We start from the raw sequence: 21,575 nt of genomic DNA on the forward strand, positions 1-21,575 counted from the left end.
AGCTTCTCAGGGGCAGATGTCAGGATGCTGTCACTGTGAGAACAGGATGCTGTCCTGATCAGGCAAGGCTTTCCTTATGTACTTATGTGTGCTGGATTGCACATTTAACTTTCAGTCAGCTCCTCTGTGGTTTATTTCCTCATTCTAGAAAGGGAGGAGCAAAGTTGGGACTGCTTGAGCTACATGCACCAACACACAGCTCCTGCATAGGCTATTTTGACTGACGATGGGCCTATGACCCAACGCTGTAAGCAAGCACAGCCTCTTTATGGAAGGGCAGCATATCAGAGAAATGGGCTACGCTGCCTGTTTCTACAACATGCTAATTATGCATTTGCAGATAGATTTTATTTGGGGGGGGGGGTAACCCATGTATAATATAAGCTGCATTGCTGTGAGAAATGTATCACGTGAACTCTTGAATAAGCTCTCGTTCCAATTTGTGGTGGATTTGCTTGGGTCTAGCTGGGTAGTCTTTTGCTCTGCAATTCCTCTGAAGGCAGATTAAAATATGAAACCCTGAAAGGTGAAACCACTGAAAAATGCTTCCATATGGCTGTTTCTCTTTATAGAGGTTGTGGCTTGTAGAACTGTTTAACACAGGGGTTCTCCACATTTTTCAGATTCTTCATGTAAGTACCATCTGCTTTCATAAACCTTGAGTTGGAGGAGTGGAGACTCTCCATGTACTGCAGAGAACCCATGTACTAAGCCGTGCTACATTTTACAACCATTTTGTGGGAAAGCTGCCATGCCAAAACATTTTGGTAGACTTTATATTGGGTCTATAAAATGAAGATCAGTCCTCAGTTATACATAAACCAGAGTGGAACAGCAGTTCATCAAATGAACACATAAACCTGTTTTAAACAGAGAAGACCCCATTTGTAACATTCAACAAGAGACATTTCCCTGAATAAGAAATTGCAATGCATACTGAAAGCTATAGACTGTACACACAAAAACTAATTCTAAGAAAAGATAATGGATTTAGATACCCTTTATGTGTTATCAAGACAAAAACAAACAAGAGTGGGTTTAGATTTTTTAAATGGCTTGGGTTTTTTTTTTTAGATGACCACTGATTGCTTGGCAAATAGCTTAAAGATGGAAATCCATTTTCAATCCTTCATATAATGAGAGATGCAATCATTTTCTTCTTCGATATAGACTAACTTTACTTTGAATGGAACTAGGTTCAAAATGATTATAACTCTTTGAATTTATATACTAAGATAAACTAGATAACTGTTCATGGCAAATAAGAAAAAAATAACTACAACCATTGAAAGACAAGCATACAGCTCTGTCATTAGAGTTGCTTGAAATTTTACAAATAATTTCAAGTCAAGTTCACATTCAGCCTAACATAAGTCCATGCAGTGACTTCAGGGGGGGAAATGATAGGTGAGCAAGTAAACTGCCCATTGGTACTAAACTGCTGATAGCACGTTTTCAATGTGAAGAAAATGCTTCACTGTATTACTTTCTCGATTCCAATTCTCTCCTGTGCCAGTACCTGATCCTTGAAGCAAGGATACTGATCATTGTAGTTGGACAATATTGGGCTTGCAAGATGCACATCTCCAAGTCCAATTTGTCCCCAAGGATCCTTTGATCACATCACTGCCAGGAAAGGATGAATCATGTTCAGATTATTAACTTCAGTACAGTTCCCTTTGCCCACCGAGTGAGTCCCTTCTGAGTTTTCCCAGGGTCCAGAACCATAGCCAGGTGATCTTGCGCCCTTGGCAGTACTGTCCAGATTGTGCCCACTAGCCACGGACAAATTAGCTTTTCTTTCCACCTCTCCTCCAAACCCCCCCCCACTCCAGCCATTCAATTCCTCATGCATTTCAATTCCTCACATACTAATCAATATTTTTATTTAGAGACATATTTATGGACATATTTTTAGTCAATTTTGTGCCCCCCCACCACCCCCTAGCTATAGCCCTGCCCAGGTCCCTTCTTCTAAGAACAAAACTTGCTCCATTGCTCTTAATGGCAGAAAGGTTTTTTAAGCTGTTCCTAACTTTATGCATGTTTTACATCCTTCGACATGCTTATGCTTGCCTAGGAGAAAACGCTATGTGATACTATTCAGGTTCTCCACATTCACAATTCCCTCTCTTCCAACAACAACAACACAAGAAATTTCTATTTCTCTTTTACTTTTATCACACCTAGTTTGCCCTTAGCTTTGCAAACTGAAAACCAAATTCACAGATATACTGGCCTACCAATATTATCAATGGCCCTCCAGATGTTGCTGGACTCCGACTCCAGCTAGCATTTCCAGTGATCAGAGATTATGGGAGTTGTAGTCCAGCGACATCCAAAGGGTCACAGGTTTATGATTTATGCCCCACAGGTTTTTCTGGTTTATGCCCCATTGCAAATCACTTTAGAACTTGAGAAACTTTGGTCCCAGTCTACAGCATGTACATAAAAAATATGTTTCACTTAAGTATGCCTTTCGGATTTCATGGTATCAAAACTACTTGCAGATTTTTTTATTTCAGATATCTTCATGTAATTACAAATTTATGCTTCAGCAAAGGAAACTCTTAAAAGTATCCGAGCATGCTATTCCTGAAAAGACAACCAGATCTTTGTACTGGAAAACTTCATCAATTCAAATTGATTTGTAGAAGATATTTGCAAATGAAGGAAAAAATTGAGGACAGTAATCTTATGGTAAAGCTTTGTTACACATCTGTTTTCTTCATATACAAAGCAAAGAACCACATGCAGGAATCAAAAGACTATATAGTTCTCTGCTATGAAACATAGTCTGTGCTCCCTTATACTTCAGACCGCAATAAGCAGACAGTAGATAAAGTATAGAATGATTCTTAAATCAAATTGTTGCAATGACTCATAAAAGTTTCCGCACCTTACAACTAAAATGGGACCTATTGTTCTAACATTAAGCTGTTCGGTTTAACATCAAAGCCTGACAAATAAAAAATCCAGTCTAGAAAGTATGCATTTTTATGCACAGTCAAGTGAACAATGAACTCAGGGTAAACCACAAAGCAAAACAACAAATAGGCACAGCACTGAAATTAAAAAATATCAAAATAAGTTTTAAGAAACACTGAAGTCCAGATACATCAGAGTCTAGAAACTATCACACAAGGAACAGGGAATAAGACAGAAGATCACAGCCATTAAACTGACAGGCAAAATGGTATGACATCATTGCCTGCCTTCTAGCAAGGAAGGGAAGCAAGGGATTATCTGAAGAGTCAACATCTGGAATGCATATATAAAACCAATGACAGATCTTCACACATACTCATTCATTGAGTTCCACTAGAATTTCACAGTGCAGTAGAAACAGTCGCCTGTGACCTGTTTTCACACATTAATACTTGAAATGACTGAATAACTATATTAATAAGCCTGATATACTAAAACAAGGTTGTGTTCTTTAAGTAGACGTGTATCAACAATGCCTGTGTTTCCATTAGCTGTATGAAAGATACTGTTCTAACAACATTCAATAAAATACACTGGACACCACTAATAAAAAAATCTCTTTTTTTAACTTAATCCTTTAAAATGATGAGGAGGATATAGAAAGAAAAAAAGTTTTATCCCTTTTAATTCTAAAAGTATTAACATTACAGAGAGCATGCTTCTCAGACAACTGGGATACAAAATGCCTTCATTTTCTATTTCCATGATGAAGCATAACCCTTTTCAAACAAAGAAAGAAAATCATATTTGAAATATGTAATAGTTCAGTAGAAATCCACCAATAAAATAAGTGATCTTCCTAGATTTTGGTAATGCAAACTCTTGCAGTGGTTATTTATGAGCCCAATAAAATCACTGTTAAAAACACAAAATTTTATTTCCTTCTCATAGAAACAATACTCTTTCAAAGCAATTTTACCTTGAACTGTTAGAGTGGCCGATGCTTCCGCTTTTCCAACCATATTTTCTGCAACACAAGTGTAAGAACCCATGTCTCCTGCCATAACTTTTCGAATTTTCAGGGTATGGTCATCACGGATTTCATATCTAAATCAAAGAGAAATCATCTTTTAAGACTGATTTGTCATACTTCTATATTTGAGAGTGGAGCAGGGCTGATTTCTCCAACAAGGTAACTGTAAACCAGGCACCCCCAAACTTCAGCTCTCCAGATGTTTTGGACTACAATTCCCATCTTCCCCGACCACTGGTCCTGTTAGCTAGGGATCATGGGAGTTGCAGGCCAAAACATCTGAAGGGCCGCAGTTTGGGGATGCCTGCTGTAAACTATCAAGGATGTATGCATTGGCATCAGTGGTTCCATTTCAGCTAAAGGGAAAACCATGACAAGCTTTCAGTCTTTTTGTCCAATACAGTATACAGAAATATATTTATTATTTCCTCTTATACTGATATGACCATTCCTTTTTTTTTTTTGTGAGAACATTAATCAAAGAAGAAGAAGAAGAAGAAGAAGAAGAAGAAGAAGAAGAAGAAGAAGAAGAAGAAGAAGAAGAAGACGACTCTGGTTAAGAACTTAATTTGTTCCGGAGGTCCGTTCTTAACCTGAAACTGTTCTTAACATGAGATACCACTTTCGCTAATGGGGGCTCCTGCTGCCGCTGGAGCACAATTTCTGTTCTCACCCTGAAGCAAAGTTCTTAACCTGAGGTACTATTTCTGGGTTAGCGGAGTTTGTAACCTGAAGCGTTTGTAACCTGAATCATTTGTAACCTGAGGTACCACTATAAAGGTTAAAATTGTTTGATCAAAGAAATTAATTGATTAAATATGCAAGAGTCAATTAATATATTCCATTTTTAAAGTACCCTGCCCACCTTTTTAAAGTTTACTGGCTACTGACTCCTGAAGCAATCAAGTGCTTAGTCCCTTTATCTGTTCCTCCTGAAATAAGCCTGGCAAGGCAGGACTAAGAAACTGAGCAGCCCTCCTTCTTAATAGTAGCAAGCAAAATACATTGCTTTCATTATTCCCCAGGTGGCCTGTTCTTCAGGCTGCAACTATAGCCATATGATTGGTCTACACTTTGTGTCTTTCTCCAGCTGGAACCTCAGCTGCCATGGCCAGAAGTGATGAGGCTGCTGGCACCAGATGTTTGGGGGAGCTCTCACATACATTACAGAGACATCAGTGGCTCTAAAGAGCCAACCATGGACCCACTTGCTATGCCCCATCATCTAAGCATGTGGCATACTAACACTGGTCAAAGAGTATGAAGCGAATAATTTTCTTCTTTTAGAAACACACATTCACCTCGTATTTCACATAGGACACTATCAGGAGCCTTGTGTCAATTTTTCCCAGCTCCTAAGTGTGCTATCTTTATGCACAAATGCATTTCACTGAGTTTAAGGGGAGTTACTACCAAGAATCTCTGTCATCAGAGAGCGAAACAAATTGAACTCTCTGTTCAAGGAATGTCAGGGTTGCCTTTAGTAAGACACTTGATCACACAGCATCTCAAACATAATATCAAGCTGACAAGTAAAAATGGACCAAGACTATTTGCATGATCTTGGGGGCAGGGTAGAAAGTTGTGGGAGATGAGTATCTTTCACTTAACAGGATTGCTCTATCCCTTATATTTTCCCTGGCTCAGAAAGTCAAGAAAACCTTTTGGAAATATGTTACTAAGTGAATAAGAAATTAATTAAACAGACTAAATAACAGACTTCTTTAATTAAATTTATTTACTTAAGAATTTATAACCCACCCTTCAACCTAAACCTGGGATTACAGAGTAGTGAATAATGAAGCTTTCTTTAAGACCACAGTACATTCACCAAAACATGATACCAGATAAAATTTCAACCAATAATAAAAACCACAGAGGTATCTAGGGTTGCACTGTTTTTTGTAGCAGAATAAAATGTTCTTGTGAAATTAGTAAAACAACTTTAAGCATGTTAGGTTATGTGTGGAGTTCAATCTTGTGAGATGAGTGTGTGTGTGCAATTTACTGGTAGAACAACCTTGTATCACACAATTATTAGACATGCTCTTCTGGCATCATCATGATTGTTTCACCCCAAGCACACAGTAAACCAAAGCCTCGATTTCTTGTAGGAGATTATTAAAGTCTGCTGCACCTTGCTTTAGGTAGCTCTCCATCATCTTTTCGCCACCTTACTGTTGGCACTGGATCACCACGCGCTTCACAGTTAAACTCTGCACTGTCATCTGCAGTTACTGCCAAATTACTTGGTCTCTTCACAAATGATGGTCTTTCTGAAAGAAACAAATGGGCAACACAGGTTAGAGTGAAAGCAAGTTAATGGCGTTTCCGTGTGCTACTCTGGTTCTCCAGAAGTGGCTTTGTCATGCTGGCCACATGACCTGGAAGCTGTTTGCTGGCTCCCTCGGCGAATAACGCGAGATAAGCGCCGCAACCCCAGAGTTGGTCATGACTGGACCTAATGATCAGGGGTCCCATTACCCTTTACCTAAGGCAATATTTAGCCTTGGAATCTGTATTTATTTATTTTACATTATATCATGCTACTAATAAAGGAAGAAGCTTTCCATACCTAAAACTGTGAGCTCTGCCACTTCACTCTCTCTTTCTCCCACCATGTTTGTTCCAACACAGACATATTTGCCAGCATCATTCTTCCTAGTATAGGTGATCATCAGCTTTCCTCCTCTGATCTAGAACAAGAAAATGATAATAATTAATAGTAATAATAAGTCTCAAATGGTTGTGTAAGCAGAATACAGTTCACACACCTACTTTTGCTTTTCTCCTGTGAGTTCATGTGCCCTCTGAACAGTGTGGGCAGTGTTGTACAGTTGTGCAAGATCACTCCACCAATTTTCATGTGATTTGTACTATACAACACAGCCCAAACAGTTCAGGAGAAGTATAGCATCCTGATCAATGGAAACAATAGTACCACTGCCTTGGTCAGACTCCACCTTCAATACTGTGTCCAGTTCTTGGCACCACAGTTTAAGAGGTATATTGACATGCTGAGGGCTACCATTAGGAATACTAATAGGGGATCAGATTTAACCAAAGGATAACGATTGCATCTTCCTCATTATGAAAAAACTGCTTCAGTTAATAGTCCACAAGAAGAAACCGTAATATAACGATACAGTTCTATTTCCAAAGCCCATCTGACAATATTGTTGATGATGAAAAAGTGTATTCAAAAACGTATGTTTCTGAAGAACAACAGCTACATGTTTATAATACAGTTCTATTTCCAAAGCCCATCTGACAATATTGTTGATGATGAAAAAGTGTATTCAAAAATGTATGTTTCTGAAGAACAACAGCTACATGTTTAGCAGCTAGCAGCCTTCTTCTAGGCTAGAGGGACAGGTGTTTCAAGAGGTATCTAGCTCACTTAAAAACCTTTCTAGACTTATCCCCTATTTTGCCCCAGATCATTAAACCAATGAATGTGTTGCCACACAGAAGCCAAACACACACACACACACACACACACACACACAGAGAGAGAGAGAGAGAGAGAGAGAGAGAGAGAGAGAGAGAATGTTGTGTATTAAGGCCAGTTCTGTGTATATATATATTCAATCCACCACCTACGCTCTGCAGTTACATCATCTGAGCCTGCTAATTATATAAACAAAATATGTACAAAAACAATTTTGTTTAATTTACTCTGCAGATATTCTAACTCTGCATTCATTTATCTACTTTATCAACTTTTATGAAATTTCAGCAAGCCTATGAAGAAGTAGTTGTTTTTTTGTCGCTCTGGCAGGAAGGTAAACGGCATTTCCATGCGCTGCTCTGGTTTCAGTGTTCCGTTGCACCAGAAGTGGCTTTGTCATGCTGGCCACATGACCCAGAAGCTATCTGCAGACAAACGGCGGCTCCCTTGGCCAGTAAAGTGAGATGAGCGCCACAACCCCAGAGTCATCCGCGACTGGACTTAACGGTCAGGGGTACCTTTACCTTTAGGGAAACTAACGCCCAGGGGACAGATCCGGCCCAATTGCCTTCTAAATCCAGCCCACCAAGGGTCTGGGAATTAGCATATTTTTACCTGAGTAGAATGTGTCCTTTTATTTAAAATGCATCTCTGGGTTATTTATGGGGCATAGGAATTCGTTCATTTAATTTTTTTCAAAATATAGTCTGGCCCCCCAAAAGATCTGAGGGACAGCGGACCGGCCCCCTGCTGAAAAAGTTTGCTGACCCCTGCTTTGGGGCGATAACACTAATATTCCCTTTTTACCAGTATGGTATCCAACTGTGATACAATAGCTGTCAATTATGTAAATGATTGACTATGATGACTTCCTACTTGATGAGAAGCAGGAGATAGTATTAGAATAAATCTTGTTATTTAATTTTAAGTTGATGTTTTGCTGTTAAACTACCAAAGATTAACTTTATTATCTTGAGGGCATATTCCCTCCAGCTACTAGATAAAGCTACCATTTTTTTAAACTTCCATTTCCTTTTCTTTACAATTCAGTACAACACCAAAAAATAATGTCCAGCTTTGAAAATATAAAGAGTTCTACTTAGCTTCTCTTTTTAGTATCTGCTACTGGAAGGATTTTTATTTATTTATTTTTTAATACAGCAGACCAACCTGTTCAGAAGCAGTATGCCACTAAATACCAGTTGTTGGGGGCAAACAATGGTGAGCTGCCCTGGCCATTATTGGAAACAGGATGTGGAACCAAATAGATCCTTGGCCTAATCCAGCAAGTCTCTTATCACATTTTTATGGCAGGGGTACCACCCAATACTGACTACTATAATTTTTTCCTGATTATTCTTCAGAATGAGAATGGTGGTGTTCTCATATTTCCTTACTGAAGTACTATGAGTTTGAATGATAAAAGTAGCCTGATAATCAGGGATATATTGGGGGGGGGGGGGGATTGTCTATAACAGGGACGTCCAAAAGGTTGATTGCTATCTAATACCGGTAGTAGATCCCCGGGAAGTTTCAGTAGATTGTGGTCGATCACTGCGTCCCTTTCCTTAGCGTTGGTAAAACAGAATCCGGCCCTGCCCGCTCGCCCCGCCCTCTGTTGTTGCACGATCCGCAGAACGGAAGACAGAGTTTACTCAGTGAGACTGTTTGTTTCCCCAGCAATCAGGCTGTTCCCCTTTCTTCCTTGAGCTTAGGCTTTAATTCTCAAAAATCGATGCTCAACAACTTTGACCTGAACCCCCCAAAAGGGGGCAGATCACTGCCCGTTTTTAATTCTGTGAGTAGATCGCAGTCCCTGGGGAGTTGGCCACCCTGGTCTATAATATATATTCCTAATGAATTTTATTATTAAAATTAATATGAAACACCAAATATTAAGGTATACAATCCTGTTTTAAAGCAACATTTTATTATTAAGGGCAAAATTAAATCATTGCTAGCAATATTTTAGTCTAACAACAGAGTTCTTGTGTTGTAAGTAACATTACTCCACAGAAAATTTTCCATTGAAAAGCTGATCTGTTCAAGTACTCAAAATGCCCCCCCCCCAACTCTTCATATGAAGCAGCCCATGAAGAGACACCTTATGTTTTGCACAATGAAACAACTAGAAGTAGGACAAAGTTAACATAGCTGTGCTCTGAAGCTTAAGAACTTAGATCACAAATGATAATAATTTAGATTGAAGACAGAAGCACATGTGGTGGAAAAAAGCAAGATTCCCACATAGCCGTGTTAGGCAGACTAATATGATCATTGGCTGCAGGGAGCATGTTCACAGTGTGAAGTGCTTCACTAAAGCCGCCTACAGCTAGAAATCTATCCCAGAAAACTTGACATCTTGAGGAAGATAGGACTCTTATTATCACTGCAAGACATATGCACACAAAGATGACAGTCAGTTATTGAGATAGATGAACATGCACATATAATGTAGAATGCACTGCATACAAATGCCTTATTTTTTGCCTTCGGCACAGCTTGTTTGAGCACAGAAACAAAAAGTATGTCCTTTATCATCTAAAAAAACTAGCAGTGCAGAAATTTCAGGGAAGATCTGAGGCATGGAAAATGGATATTAAAAGTGACCCACTAATATGTTTTTTTGAAAAGAAGTGAAATGTATTTTTGTGTCTGTGATATCAAATACTGAACACATGCAACATATTTAATGGAACTAGTTTAGTGATAATTTTATCCCACAAGCACAGAAAGCCACACAATCTACTATTTTAACAAGGATAAAATCAAACTACTTACTGGTTTGGGGCAACATTTTCTGCAATGTCAACAACAAACAAAGACCACCATAGTGTCTGCAAAATGCACCTTGTCATTTAACTCACTCTCAGCTGGCTTTGCTCACTATCGGTGATATCATTTCATACCCATGTCCGACTGGCTACATAATATTTGGTGCCACCCAGATCACTGTGTTGAAATCTTGGTTGAAATCCTCATCATTATATCTATCTAATCCAGACACATGCAGAGAAAAAATGCTGCTTTGGAGCCATAATGGAATACAAGGTCACTGAAAAAGATACTCACCACCAAAACAAAAAAACTTTAATTTTGCAGAAAATACCTTGAAACCCAAATTGAAATAGAGTATTTGGGGCAGATCTGCTTTTATATGTGTTCATATTCACACTAAATATATTACTGATCACTTATACAGATGAACATCTAAATTATTGTCCATCTTCAAGTAACAGTGACCTCATTCACACATCAAAGTAAGCAAACTATAGCTTACCAGGACTGTACAAACATGCAGCCTCCAATAAAGGATATCACAGTGGCTTGGCTTCTCCCCAGACTGATTTACTCCCCAGCTGAGCTAAGTCAAAGTTGACTTTTTATTTTAAAGCATTTCTGAACTGCTTCATACTTTAAATATTAAGTGGTGTACACAATATAAAAACAATATCCATTAAAACAAAACAGCAGCCTAAAATCAGTTAAACAATACAAAGACATAAAAGCAAATTAAATAGATTCAGGGCTGTCCCTTGCAGCCACTGCCTTCAACACCCTCTACAGCAATATGCCTTTTCACTACCCATGAGCTTGCCAGGCATATTCCCACTGTTCGTGAGAAGTGAAAGAGCTGCATGGAATTTTAGTGGTGGAGAGATTTAGAAAGGAATATGAGAGAATATAAAGGAATTAGATACTTAACCTTAATGAAATTATAGCTATTTTGCTCCACTGTGCAAAGTAAATACTTGACCATCTTTCTATTTTTTTATATAGCTCAAGCATTAAAATGATGATCCTGTGAGAGATCTTGAGGCCGGTACCTCTAGCTGTTGGAATGCAGGTTATGCCTGCTAGGCAAAATGGAAGATGTAGAATAAATTGCTTTTAAAAAAAAAGTTTAGTGGAGTTTGAATCTGACCAAAGCAAGATGAGTAGACTTTTTGGAATTGGTTTATAAGATGCAGTTGTAGGGGAATCACAAGGTTGACTATTGACTTTAGAAAGCATGTATTATTATTAATAATAATAATGTCTCTACGAGCTGAAAAAAGAGACAATGCACATACTTTTGTAACCAAAGGAAAACTATTATTATTATTATTATTATTATTATTATTATTATTATTCCCATCTGACTGAGTTGCGGCTTCCAACAAATTATTAAGAGAAGCATTGGTTCTCTGTGGGACTATCTCCTTCTTATCTCTTCCTCAGTTTCTAATTTTGAAGTAAGGAAATGTGTTACAAGCCTGTAATTAATGTCTTCGCAAGGAAACTGACCCTGTTAAGCTTCTGGAATTTTCTACCACTTAGGGAAATGGAATGTGCAAAACCCTAATGTCCCTCTTTGAGATACTTTAAGCTGTTAAGAACATTCATCTCCTGACTTACAGCAGCTTCATATGGAAGGTGTTATATTTTTGCTATGTGGTTCATTGAGCAATAACAGAATGCATATAAATTAGTCTTTGAAACAGTAGCTAGGTTTAAGCTAAGGAGCGACATGCTCATAGTTCTATGAAACAGAAGAGATGTGAAGTTTCTACATTAGCAATCTTCCCTCTGTGTCTGAATATAGCTACCATTACAGAGAAATATATAATATGACAATGCATAGGATTATAAAATTCAGACCATAATGCACAATTATTCTTGATTCACTGCTTTATGTTTTTCCTCTGTATAATCAATAGCTGAAATCAGAAATAAAAAGTGAACTCAAATTGAACTCATTTTCCATTATTCCTTAATTTTTCTGCCCTGGAAAAAGTCAGATGATTTCATGTCTCAGTTTCACAGAATCCCCCCCACCCTCACAAGTATCACCACTATCAAGTTATCCACACTTTTCCAAGGTCAAACATTCTAACAGATGGATAATAATTAACAGCTTCATGCACATACAAAGGTCATATTTTGCTTAAAATGACATTATAAAAAATATAGTAAATTTTCTGGACAAAAAAGATTGTCATGAGCCAAAAATTCATGCTAAGAAGCTAAACCAATCTATCTGAATTACAAATATCACTGTTCATAAAATACAGTTGCTGAGTTAAAGGTAACCAGCTATTCAGTTTGTTCTTATATGAACTTACCTTACACTTCTGAGAAGTGACCAGTGTGCCATGTAGCATTTTCCTGATCCTAATTGCTGTTTCCTGTCACTGCAACTTCAAAGCAGAAGCTAATTAGCTTCTCTTCCTCTTAAGCCTGATTTCCTGCTAGAAAACCCTAAGGATGTTTCTGCTAATGAAGAATGTCTTGACAAACGTCATCTTACATTCTACACGTGACAACATACTACATCCCCTATGTCCTACATGGCAGTATATGGCACCTGGAAAGAAGGGTGGTATAGAAATGTCGCCAACACCACCACCACCACATTGAGGTTTCTGGGGAGATGTTGTTTCTTCCTGCCCTTTGATTTGTTTAACAGGAGATGCAGCACTCAACACTCACTGAACTTTCTCAGCATTCAAAATGTACCTTCTGGTCCAAAAAGGTTGGTTGCCCCCAGCTTAACACAATGAAAGCAGAGGATCTTAAAAGGCTTATCAGTGGGCAGGGTATATGTCACGGTGGCCGGAGAAGGCTACTTCAGAGTAACGACTCTACACAGCTCTGCATTTTATCTTTTATTGGTGCTGAGTATTTACAGTGCTAATGGCAGTGCTATTTACAAAGACACATCTGTTCAGCTTGAATCAGAACCTCCAAGTGGCTTTTGGCGCGTCTTGCGCCAGCATAACAACTTGGGGAGACCCATCCTCTTCCCCCGACGCTTTCTGCGAAGTTCCGGAGTTGGGGGGACTGGCCTGCCCCCCTTCCTTCCCCCTTCCTGTCCCACCTGGGACGATGGCTCTTCTACCCTGCCAGAGCCTTGGACACCACTTCCTGTTTCCCCACTTGAGCTGGAGCTTTCCCTCTTTTCAGCCTCGCTCGGGGCTGGGCTGGAACTCAGGAGGGGAGGGGCTTCGCGATATCCCTTGCCCCTCACAGTATACTAAAATCGCTCTTGTATAATCCCAGAAGTATCTATTTCCCATATATTTGTATTATTTTAAAAGAAGTTGTCTCATCGGATAATTTCCCCATTTGAGGGATGATAGGGCTTATCGGCCAGTAGATATTTTCCCCATATACAGATTTCTGTGCAGAAGAATCTGTTACATATATGTCTGTCATCCAAGCCAATTTCCAACCTGTTTTCCCTATCCTGGAAAAGGAGCTGCCAGCATCATCATTATCTCTCTTTTTTTAATGTGCAACATCACACAGCAATTTCTGAATGGCCGAGACAACATAATAAGTAACATCTCTTGATGCATTGGGATACTGTGCTTGAAAAACAAGCTAATATTTCCTTCATTAAAAATGTACAGAACTTCACTTGTTATCCCAATGAGAAGATGCACTTGTATTTATATAGACAGACTGTAACTCAGAAGCATATGGAATAAATTGTTCTTGCAAAATCTTGTGACGCACATAGAATTTAAGCAAAACAAACCCCTCTTTATTTCAAACAGTTCATTAGCTTAAAACATTTGGTTCTAAAAAAAATGGATTTAGTTTTTATGCAAGGAAGCTAACGCTTTACTGAAACTTATATATTATTGAAAATTGGAATTACCAAACAAGCCTACAGCTACAGTTTTCATGCTAAGAATTTTGAACAGTAAACATTTCCAATTACACCTAGCTATTGTCTGGATCAATATTAATAATGTAGCAGTAATTAAGATATTATGTGATGAAATAGTGTCAGTTTAAAAGATTTAGGGTAATGAGCAAGGCTATATATATATATAGTGAATGAATTCTGTTCATTAATCTGCATTCTTCACTCCAAGCATTCTGAAGCCATCCCACTAATGTTAAATGTCTCATACAGCCTTTGCTGTACAACCAGATGACATTCTGTTATGCCTTTCTGTCTTTCATTACCTCCCTGAAAATAGCTTCCAGTTGCAAATAAAACCACTTCAGCTTGGTTACCCAAACCCTGAAACCGTATAAATTGTGACAGAAAGTATCTAGTTTTTTGCTTAGTGCTGCAAAGCAGTTTTGGAAGAAGTCCAACATCTTGTATGTCGGTTCGGTGCTTTTGCACATGCTTGCTATCTGTACTTGGCACAATCCTGAAAAGAGGTAATTGCAACTGTGTTCAGTGGAGGAAACCAAAGACCTGAAACAAATATTATTTTTGAAGTACTGTGCTTTGAATTACATTTTTCATAGGACCAGAAGTTGTATAGGAACTTCAGAAATGCAAAGCTATCCATAGCGGAATGCAAAATAAGCAAAATGTGAAATGACTAGACTGAAAGAAAATAAAATGTATCAAAGAAATCTAAACAAGAATACACTAATCATTCACATCTGTTTCCAAGCTCCACCCAAGAGAACCTCTTTCCCCCTAAAATATTGTGTAACTTCCCTCCCCGCTTTGAGAGAATGCAATGAATGAAAAGTCATCATACAGACCGAGAGGTATTTTTAATACAGTTTTGCGCAACCCCAGAGTCGGTCACGACTGGACCTAATGGTCAGGGGTCCTTTATTATGTCCCTTGTAGGTTACATATGCAAAAAGACACAGCTTAGCTACAAATATATCTAGCTAGGTAGACTATTTTCAACCCCACCATTCTGGTGCCCATCCACCACTCAGGGAAGCCTTGAACGATTTAAAATCACAATAAAAAATTAAACAATTAAAACACATACATTACACAACACTAAAATCAATTAAAAGCCACAGCAACAAAGATAATCAGTAAATACAACTTTAATAGTCTAAGCCAGGCTTTCTCAACCTCGGCCCACCAGATGTTTTTGGCCTACAACTCCCATGATCCCTAGCTAGCAGGACCTGTGGTCAGGGATGATGGGAATTGTAGTCTCAAAACATCTGGAGGGCCGAGGTTGAAGAAGCCTAGTCTAAGCCTCTTAGAATAAAAATGTTAGTATCTCAAACAGTTTATAAATAACAGAATGTGGTCCTTCCTATCAGTCAAGATCAGACCCTCATCGGAGATGAATAGCACAATCATGCAGATTTTACACAGGAAGTAAGTCCCAATATGTTCAATTAAGTTTATTCCCTAGAAAGTATGTTTAGGATAGACCACCTTACCTATGAAGAGTGGCTGAAATTCAAGAGGACTGGGGCAGAATTTTTGGCAAAAGATAAGCTAGTCTTTAGTGGGTTGGGGGCTCTGTCAGATTAATTTCGTAAACAGGCAACAGTCACATCCTACAAAGTTTTATGAGGATGCTCCCTATTACCTTAATCACTCTTCACATAAATGCGGATGTTAATCTTAATATTTAAAATACGGTGTTCTGCTGTGACTTAATTCTGTGTCTTTAAAAGGGGCACAGCTTTAAATATTCTGCCACTGGCTATATACAGCCCCAACTCTGGAAGGAAACTTCTACTCCCTAAAAGCCCACAACGTAACTACTGAAATAGATTGCCTGAGGCTGCAAAGCCATTCAGTTTAAGCAATCTCAAATGGAGAAAAAAAAATTGGGGCTGCAACTTTCATCATTCCATTAAGGTTTTCCAGCTGTTTGAGGGAAGAACTGCATGACAGATGCTGCCCTATTCTGCTGGCCTGGACACCAGCTCGGCTCTGGGATATGACCTAGGGCGGGGGAAGAGTGCTTCCAGGGAGAGACTGCTCTTTGTCAAGCGCAAGAATGTCACTGGCAGTGGTGGTGTTTCTCCTGTTCTACACAGCCAGAAACTACATTGACAGAACTCTGTAACTGCAATGTAAGAACTGTAACTTGTGCTTGAACTTGCTTTTCCCTCTTCCCTGCCACGTCCTTTTCCTCATATGTCATGTACCCTGTTTCTCCGAAAATAAGACGTAGCCATAAAATAAGCCATAGCAGGATTTTTAAGCATTCAAGGAATATAAGCCATACGACGAAAATAAGACATAGTGATAGGCGCAGCAGCAATGCCAGCCGCGGCAGGAGGAGGAGGGAAAAAATAAGACATCCCCTGAAAATAAGCCATAGTGTTTGTTTGTTTGTTTGTTTGAGGAAAAATAAATATAAGACGGTGTCTTATTTTTGGAGAAACACGGTATTTAGATTGTGCATGTCTCAGTACTGATGTTTGAAAGATGCTCAGAACCTAAATGGTGGGGTATGAATGAAATGAAAAATACCAGGATTAATAGCCATTCCTCAAACCATTTCTAACAACCAAAATCATTTTCTTTCTTTTAACAATTCAATTTTGAAAATCGTAGACAGCACAAGTAGCTGAAGCGCAAAAGAAGTACCAGATTTCTTCTAATTTCTTTAAAAGGTACAGCCTTGTAGTCTCTCTCATTTTACTACTGTAAGTGGTCCTTGAAATTCAAAAATCTAGCAAGAATGCCCAAATATTTTCAGTTACAGGTAGGTAGTCGTGTTGGCCTGACGCAGTCAAAATAAAAATTTTGTGTGCATGCACACGAAAGCTCATACCTACGACAAACTTGGTTGGTCTCTAAGGTGCTACTGGAAGGATTTTTTATTTTTATTTCAAATATTTTCAGTTTCCAGTCTGATGGCAGTTTCAAAACTGTTGTTTTAAGTAATACATATCTGCTCCATTTGTTCCATTTAGGACAAAAGACAACAGAAATTTGTACAGAACATTAATAAATGTAGTTTCCCCAATTTAGCAGATTAATTCCAATTTATTTCAATGACAAATCATGTTACTTCATATATCTGAACAAAATAAATATTTGGTTGCATGCATTTAAGAATAGTACAGGATAACTTTTGTTGCCGACTTTCTCAAACTTCAATTATTTTAAAAGTCTGAAAAATTTATAGTGTTTATCTAAATATTCATACCGCAATGGTGTTCCAGCTGAATTTCATTTTTAGTTGGCCAACTCACTCATACATATAATGTGATTTTCAGCTCCCATAGGCTGTGATATTACAGATACAATGAATATTTGTAAATTTTGTTTCATGAATATTCATAACAGATGTATTCCAAATAAGCCAATAGGTTAACAGTTATTATGGATCCATGAAAGGGAAACATTACTTGTGCCCAATATTTCACAATTTAAGGATGAGAAAAATACCTGGATATGAAGCACAATAGCAAACAACAAAAAGGAATAAAAAGGTGGAAAAGTCTGGAACACTACTAAATATTAATCCATTTAAAAAAAAAAAATCCCCCACCAAAGAAAGGATGAGTGTACAGAACGCCCACCTTTTAAAACACAACTATGTGAGATCTGCCTGCCTTTAAATGTGATATGTTATCACATTTGGCGGTAAACACTTCAAAATCCCAATCTCACAAAAATATGTATTTGTTCGTGTGTATCAAACATGCCATGACAGTTAGGAACTGGATCTATTTGGAAATAGTACATACCTAATTTCTGTAAATATCTAATAAAGAGTTGTTAAAATTTGTAGTTGTAGTTGTTCATGTATCTGTGGATGCAAATTCTAATACTATAAAGGCCCCTTATGATGAATTTGTCTAGAACCCCTCATCTCCTCTGTGACGATGAACAACTAAACCAATGCCAAAAGGAGACACCTTTGCCTACAAAGTTCCAATGTGGCAGTGGAAATGATCATCTAATGATATCAATAAAGACTGTAAAAGAAGAGAGAACAGAGGTATAAGGAGATGGGAAGCACATGAAAAGGAAACTGGGAGCATCTTGGATGCGACAAAATGCAAACGTTCTACTGAACGAGAAGATGCACAATTTTTTCCTTTGCCTGTGGAATTCAAAAATCATTCATGAATGTAGATGTTCTCCCAGCCAATGTTACCCAGGACAAGGTAAGCTCATTGGAAAAGGGCCTGCCTTTTTGTGGTGCCATTCTCATGGTAAAAATAATCATAATAATTATGAATTATCCAACCTCCTGCAATGCAGGAATCTTAAATAGATAATACATAAAAGACGGCCATCAAACCTCTGCTTAAAAAGGAGAGTCTACCACCTCCCCACTGATGAACAGCTCTTAGTCCGCCACTTGAATTATGTGCTCTAGGACCTTTCCTGCTGTCAGTGTCAAGCTCACTGGTCAGCAGTTACCTGCATCTTCTTTTCCCCCCTTTTCGAAGATGGGGGCAACATTTGCCCACCTCCAGTCCACAGGGACCACCCCTGTTCTCCAAGAATTGTCTAAGAATATAGACAGAGGCTCTGAGATTACATCTGCAATTTCCTTTAATAGACTTGAGTGGAGCTCATCAGGCCCTGGAAATTTGAATTTATTTAAAGTAGCTAAGTGTTCCCTTACAACCTCTTTTCCTGTCTTTGCATTGATAACTCTGTTATCACCAGGTTGGGTGCTGCTTTCTATGTGGATGTGAATTATTTGATGTTACCATCTCTCATAAGGTATAAAGTGACTCTTGGGAACTTTGCACTGCTAGCTAACTAGGGAAGACGTGAGCATTTTTTTCGCCAAAGTGTGCCGAGTCTAATCCATAATAAATTATTTCAGTTTTGCCACATGATTTAAAAAGAAGCTGCAGTCTCTTAGCTATCTGAGTTAAAGCAATCTCCTTTAACATACTGTAGACAAATTTATTTCCACCCAAAGATTAAACTATTGTATAGTATAATTATAGTAACTTTTTCCTGAACAACCTGGACAAAAAGACTAAGATATCCATAAGTGCACTGTATCTGAAGAAGTGTGCATGCACACGAAAGCTCATACCAAAATGAAAACTTAGTTGGTCTTTAAGGTGCTACTGAAGGAATTTTTTTATTTTACTTCGACCCAGACCAACACGGCTACCTACCTGTAATAAGGGGTCCAGTATGTCTGAACTCAATACAGTTAAAAACCCAAAGATGACAATGTTTACGAAAGAGAGAGTACACAATATAATATGCTGATAAATTTTTGAAAATGTACCTAAAAGAAACACTGAGGGGTTAAACCTATTGCATCTAGACAAAGCCAACTCATAGTTTTTAATCTCCTGTTTGACCCTCTATCACAGCAATTCATCTTTCAAAGAGAATGTACCCTCCTTGGGATGGAGATTAATTTGGTGCTAGTTTCTTCTTTCATCTATTACAGATAGATCTTTTTTGGCTGATATACATAATGACTTTTTCAATTTCTTTTACCCTTTGTCATCTAACTACTTAAGATGTTTCACATTGAAATGAAGAAAAATAGAACTTTAAAAACTCTACAGGAAGACTGAATTGTGTCTTGGAGTAATTTACTACTGCTACCAATACGGAAACAAATAATTGCTGATTGAACAAAAACTTTGAATGTCATTCTTTCCACAGTGCAATTGTACAGTAATTTTTCAATATTGTTTTCCCAAAGAAAATTGTGTCCATAAACTTAATTTGGCAATACATACAAAACATGTCAAATTCCTGATGTGCTGTTTAGGGGATCAAGCAAAATAGAAATAGAGCTAAAACTTATCTGAACCATTCAAAATCTGAGCTATACATGCAACTGAGACGAACAATTCCATGCTTTTAAAAGCCAAGAATCACAAAGATTTAAAAAAATTACTTATCAATGTTTTCTTTTTAAAATGAGCATGAAATATAGACGGCAAAGAAGTGAAGAAATGGAAAACAAGAGTTATTGCAAAAGGGGCAAAATTGGATTCACAGTATTTAACTCAGCTTCCTAGGCCAAACCCTTCATTCTTAGAAGCCAATTGAAAGTAATTTCTTTGTATCTTGATGCTTTTAATGTATGTGTAAAGTATTTTGTTTATTATACATTTATGCACATCATTCTCTACACTCAAATGGTGCAGTTAATTAACATCTCAATTAAATGTGTTTTTAAAAGAATGTAGATGTTCATGGAACATACCGGAAAATAGGATATGGTTCTTTCTAATACTGATTCTGACTCCTCGGTTTTCACACCCTTAGTTGATAAAATAGGAGGAGACTATATTAACATGTGGGAACTGCAGTACTTAAGCTTTATATTAACAAGAAAGTTTAGTAAATAATTGAAGGAAAATGTTGAAGCTGCTTAAAATTCCTATATTTATTAACACCCACCCAAATCTTACGCATGTTTTCTCATAAGCAAGTCCCACTATGTTTAGGGCTTGAACTTGCTTTGCAGTATCACATATCCATCTTTGGATATGTCTCTTCAAGTTCCCTCCATCATTATCTGCTGTTTGCTTCTTGCTTCCACAAAAGTCCTGCTGGGAGTTTTAGATCATCAGCCCATCACATAGATCCCTTAGTATTTTGAAATTGTAATGTTTCCATACTAACACTGCTTTATTTAGATAAATTCTAATCTTAGATAAATTCTAATAGTGCTTACTTCCTAATAAAGTAATGTCAGATTTTAGCTCAGGTTTGCCTATTCTCAACAGCTCCTTGATGATACAAAATTGTGTCACCATTCCAGTTACATTAATAAAAAACCATCCTGCTTTCGTTGGGGCAGGGGAAGTTAACTCACAAAGGACTGGTAAGACATTTTGCTGCCTAAGGAGACGAACAAGATATCCCCAACCCATTCCACAAACAGAAGTTGACTGAACTGGCAGACACATTTGGAAAGAGGCTGATTATATGTTTCAAATGTTTACATGGTAATGCTAGAAGTCTCTCTTGAAAAATGCTTCAGTGAGCTGAAATGCTTAGCTTTAAAGGAGAACAACATATTGAGGAAATAATGGACACCTGGTGGAATGAAGGGAACTGGTGTAACACTCATCTTTGAATACAAACTATAGTAAGGGTGGGGAGCCTGTGGCCTTCTCATCATGCCTAATCATTGACCAGGCTGGCTGGGATTGAAGGATTCATAGAATTGTAGATTTGGAAGGGACCACAAGGATAATCTATTTCAACCCCCTGCAATGTAGAAATATTTTCACCAACATGGGTCTTGAACCCACAACCTTGATTTTAAGAGTCTCTTGCTCTACTGACTGAGCTATCATTAGAGAAATCCGGAGGACCACTCTATTGGAAAAACAGAGGCTTTGGCTAGACTCTAGATGAAATTATTGTGGGAAACCAATGGCGGCTGCTTCCAGATGATAACTCCGGCACCTTTAGTAAATTTTGAGATAGGGATTGATTACTTAATAAAAGGCCTCTTACCTACATCATCTCCAAGC

At 38.0% G+C, this 21,575-nt stretch overlaps 1 protein-coding gene across 1 annotated transcript in view; it reads right to left on the reverse strand.

Annotated features, from left to right (window-relative positions):
- Positions 1-21,575, reverse strand: part of ROBO1 (roundabout guidance receptor 1) — a 577,320-nt gene that overhangs the window by 88,418 nt on the left and 467,327 nt on the right. The window contains exons 6-8 of the mRNA XM_035116286.2: positions 6,537-6,657; positions 6,099-6,237; positions 3,908-4,035 (exon numbers count right to left, since the gene is read on the reverse strand). Of these exons, the coding sequence (XP_034972177.1) occupies positions 3,908-4,035; positions 6,099-6,237; positions 6,537-6,657 (388 nt within the window). The remainder of the gene's footprint in view (positions 1-3,907; positions 4,036-6,098; positions 6,238-6,536; positions 6,658-21,575) is intronic.

Source organism: Zootoca vivipara, chromosome 4 (assembly GCF_963506605.1).
Source record: "Zootoca vivipara chromosome 4, rZooViv1.1, whole genome shotgun sequence".
Lineage (NCBI taxonomy): Eukaryota > Metazoa > Chordata > Lepidosauria > Squamata > Lacertidae > Zootoca > Zootoca vivipara.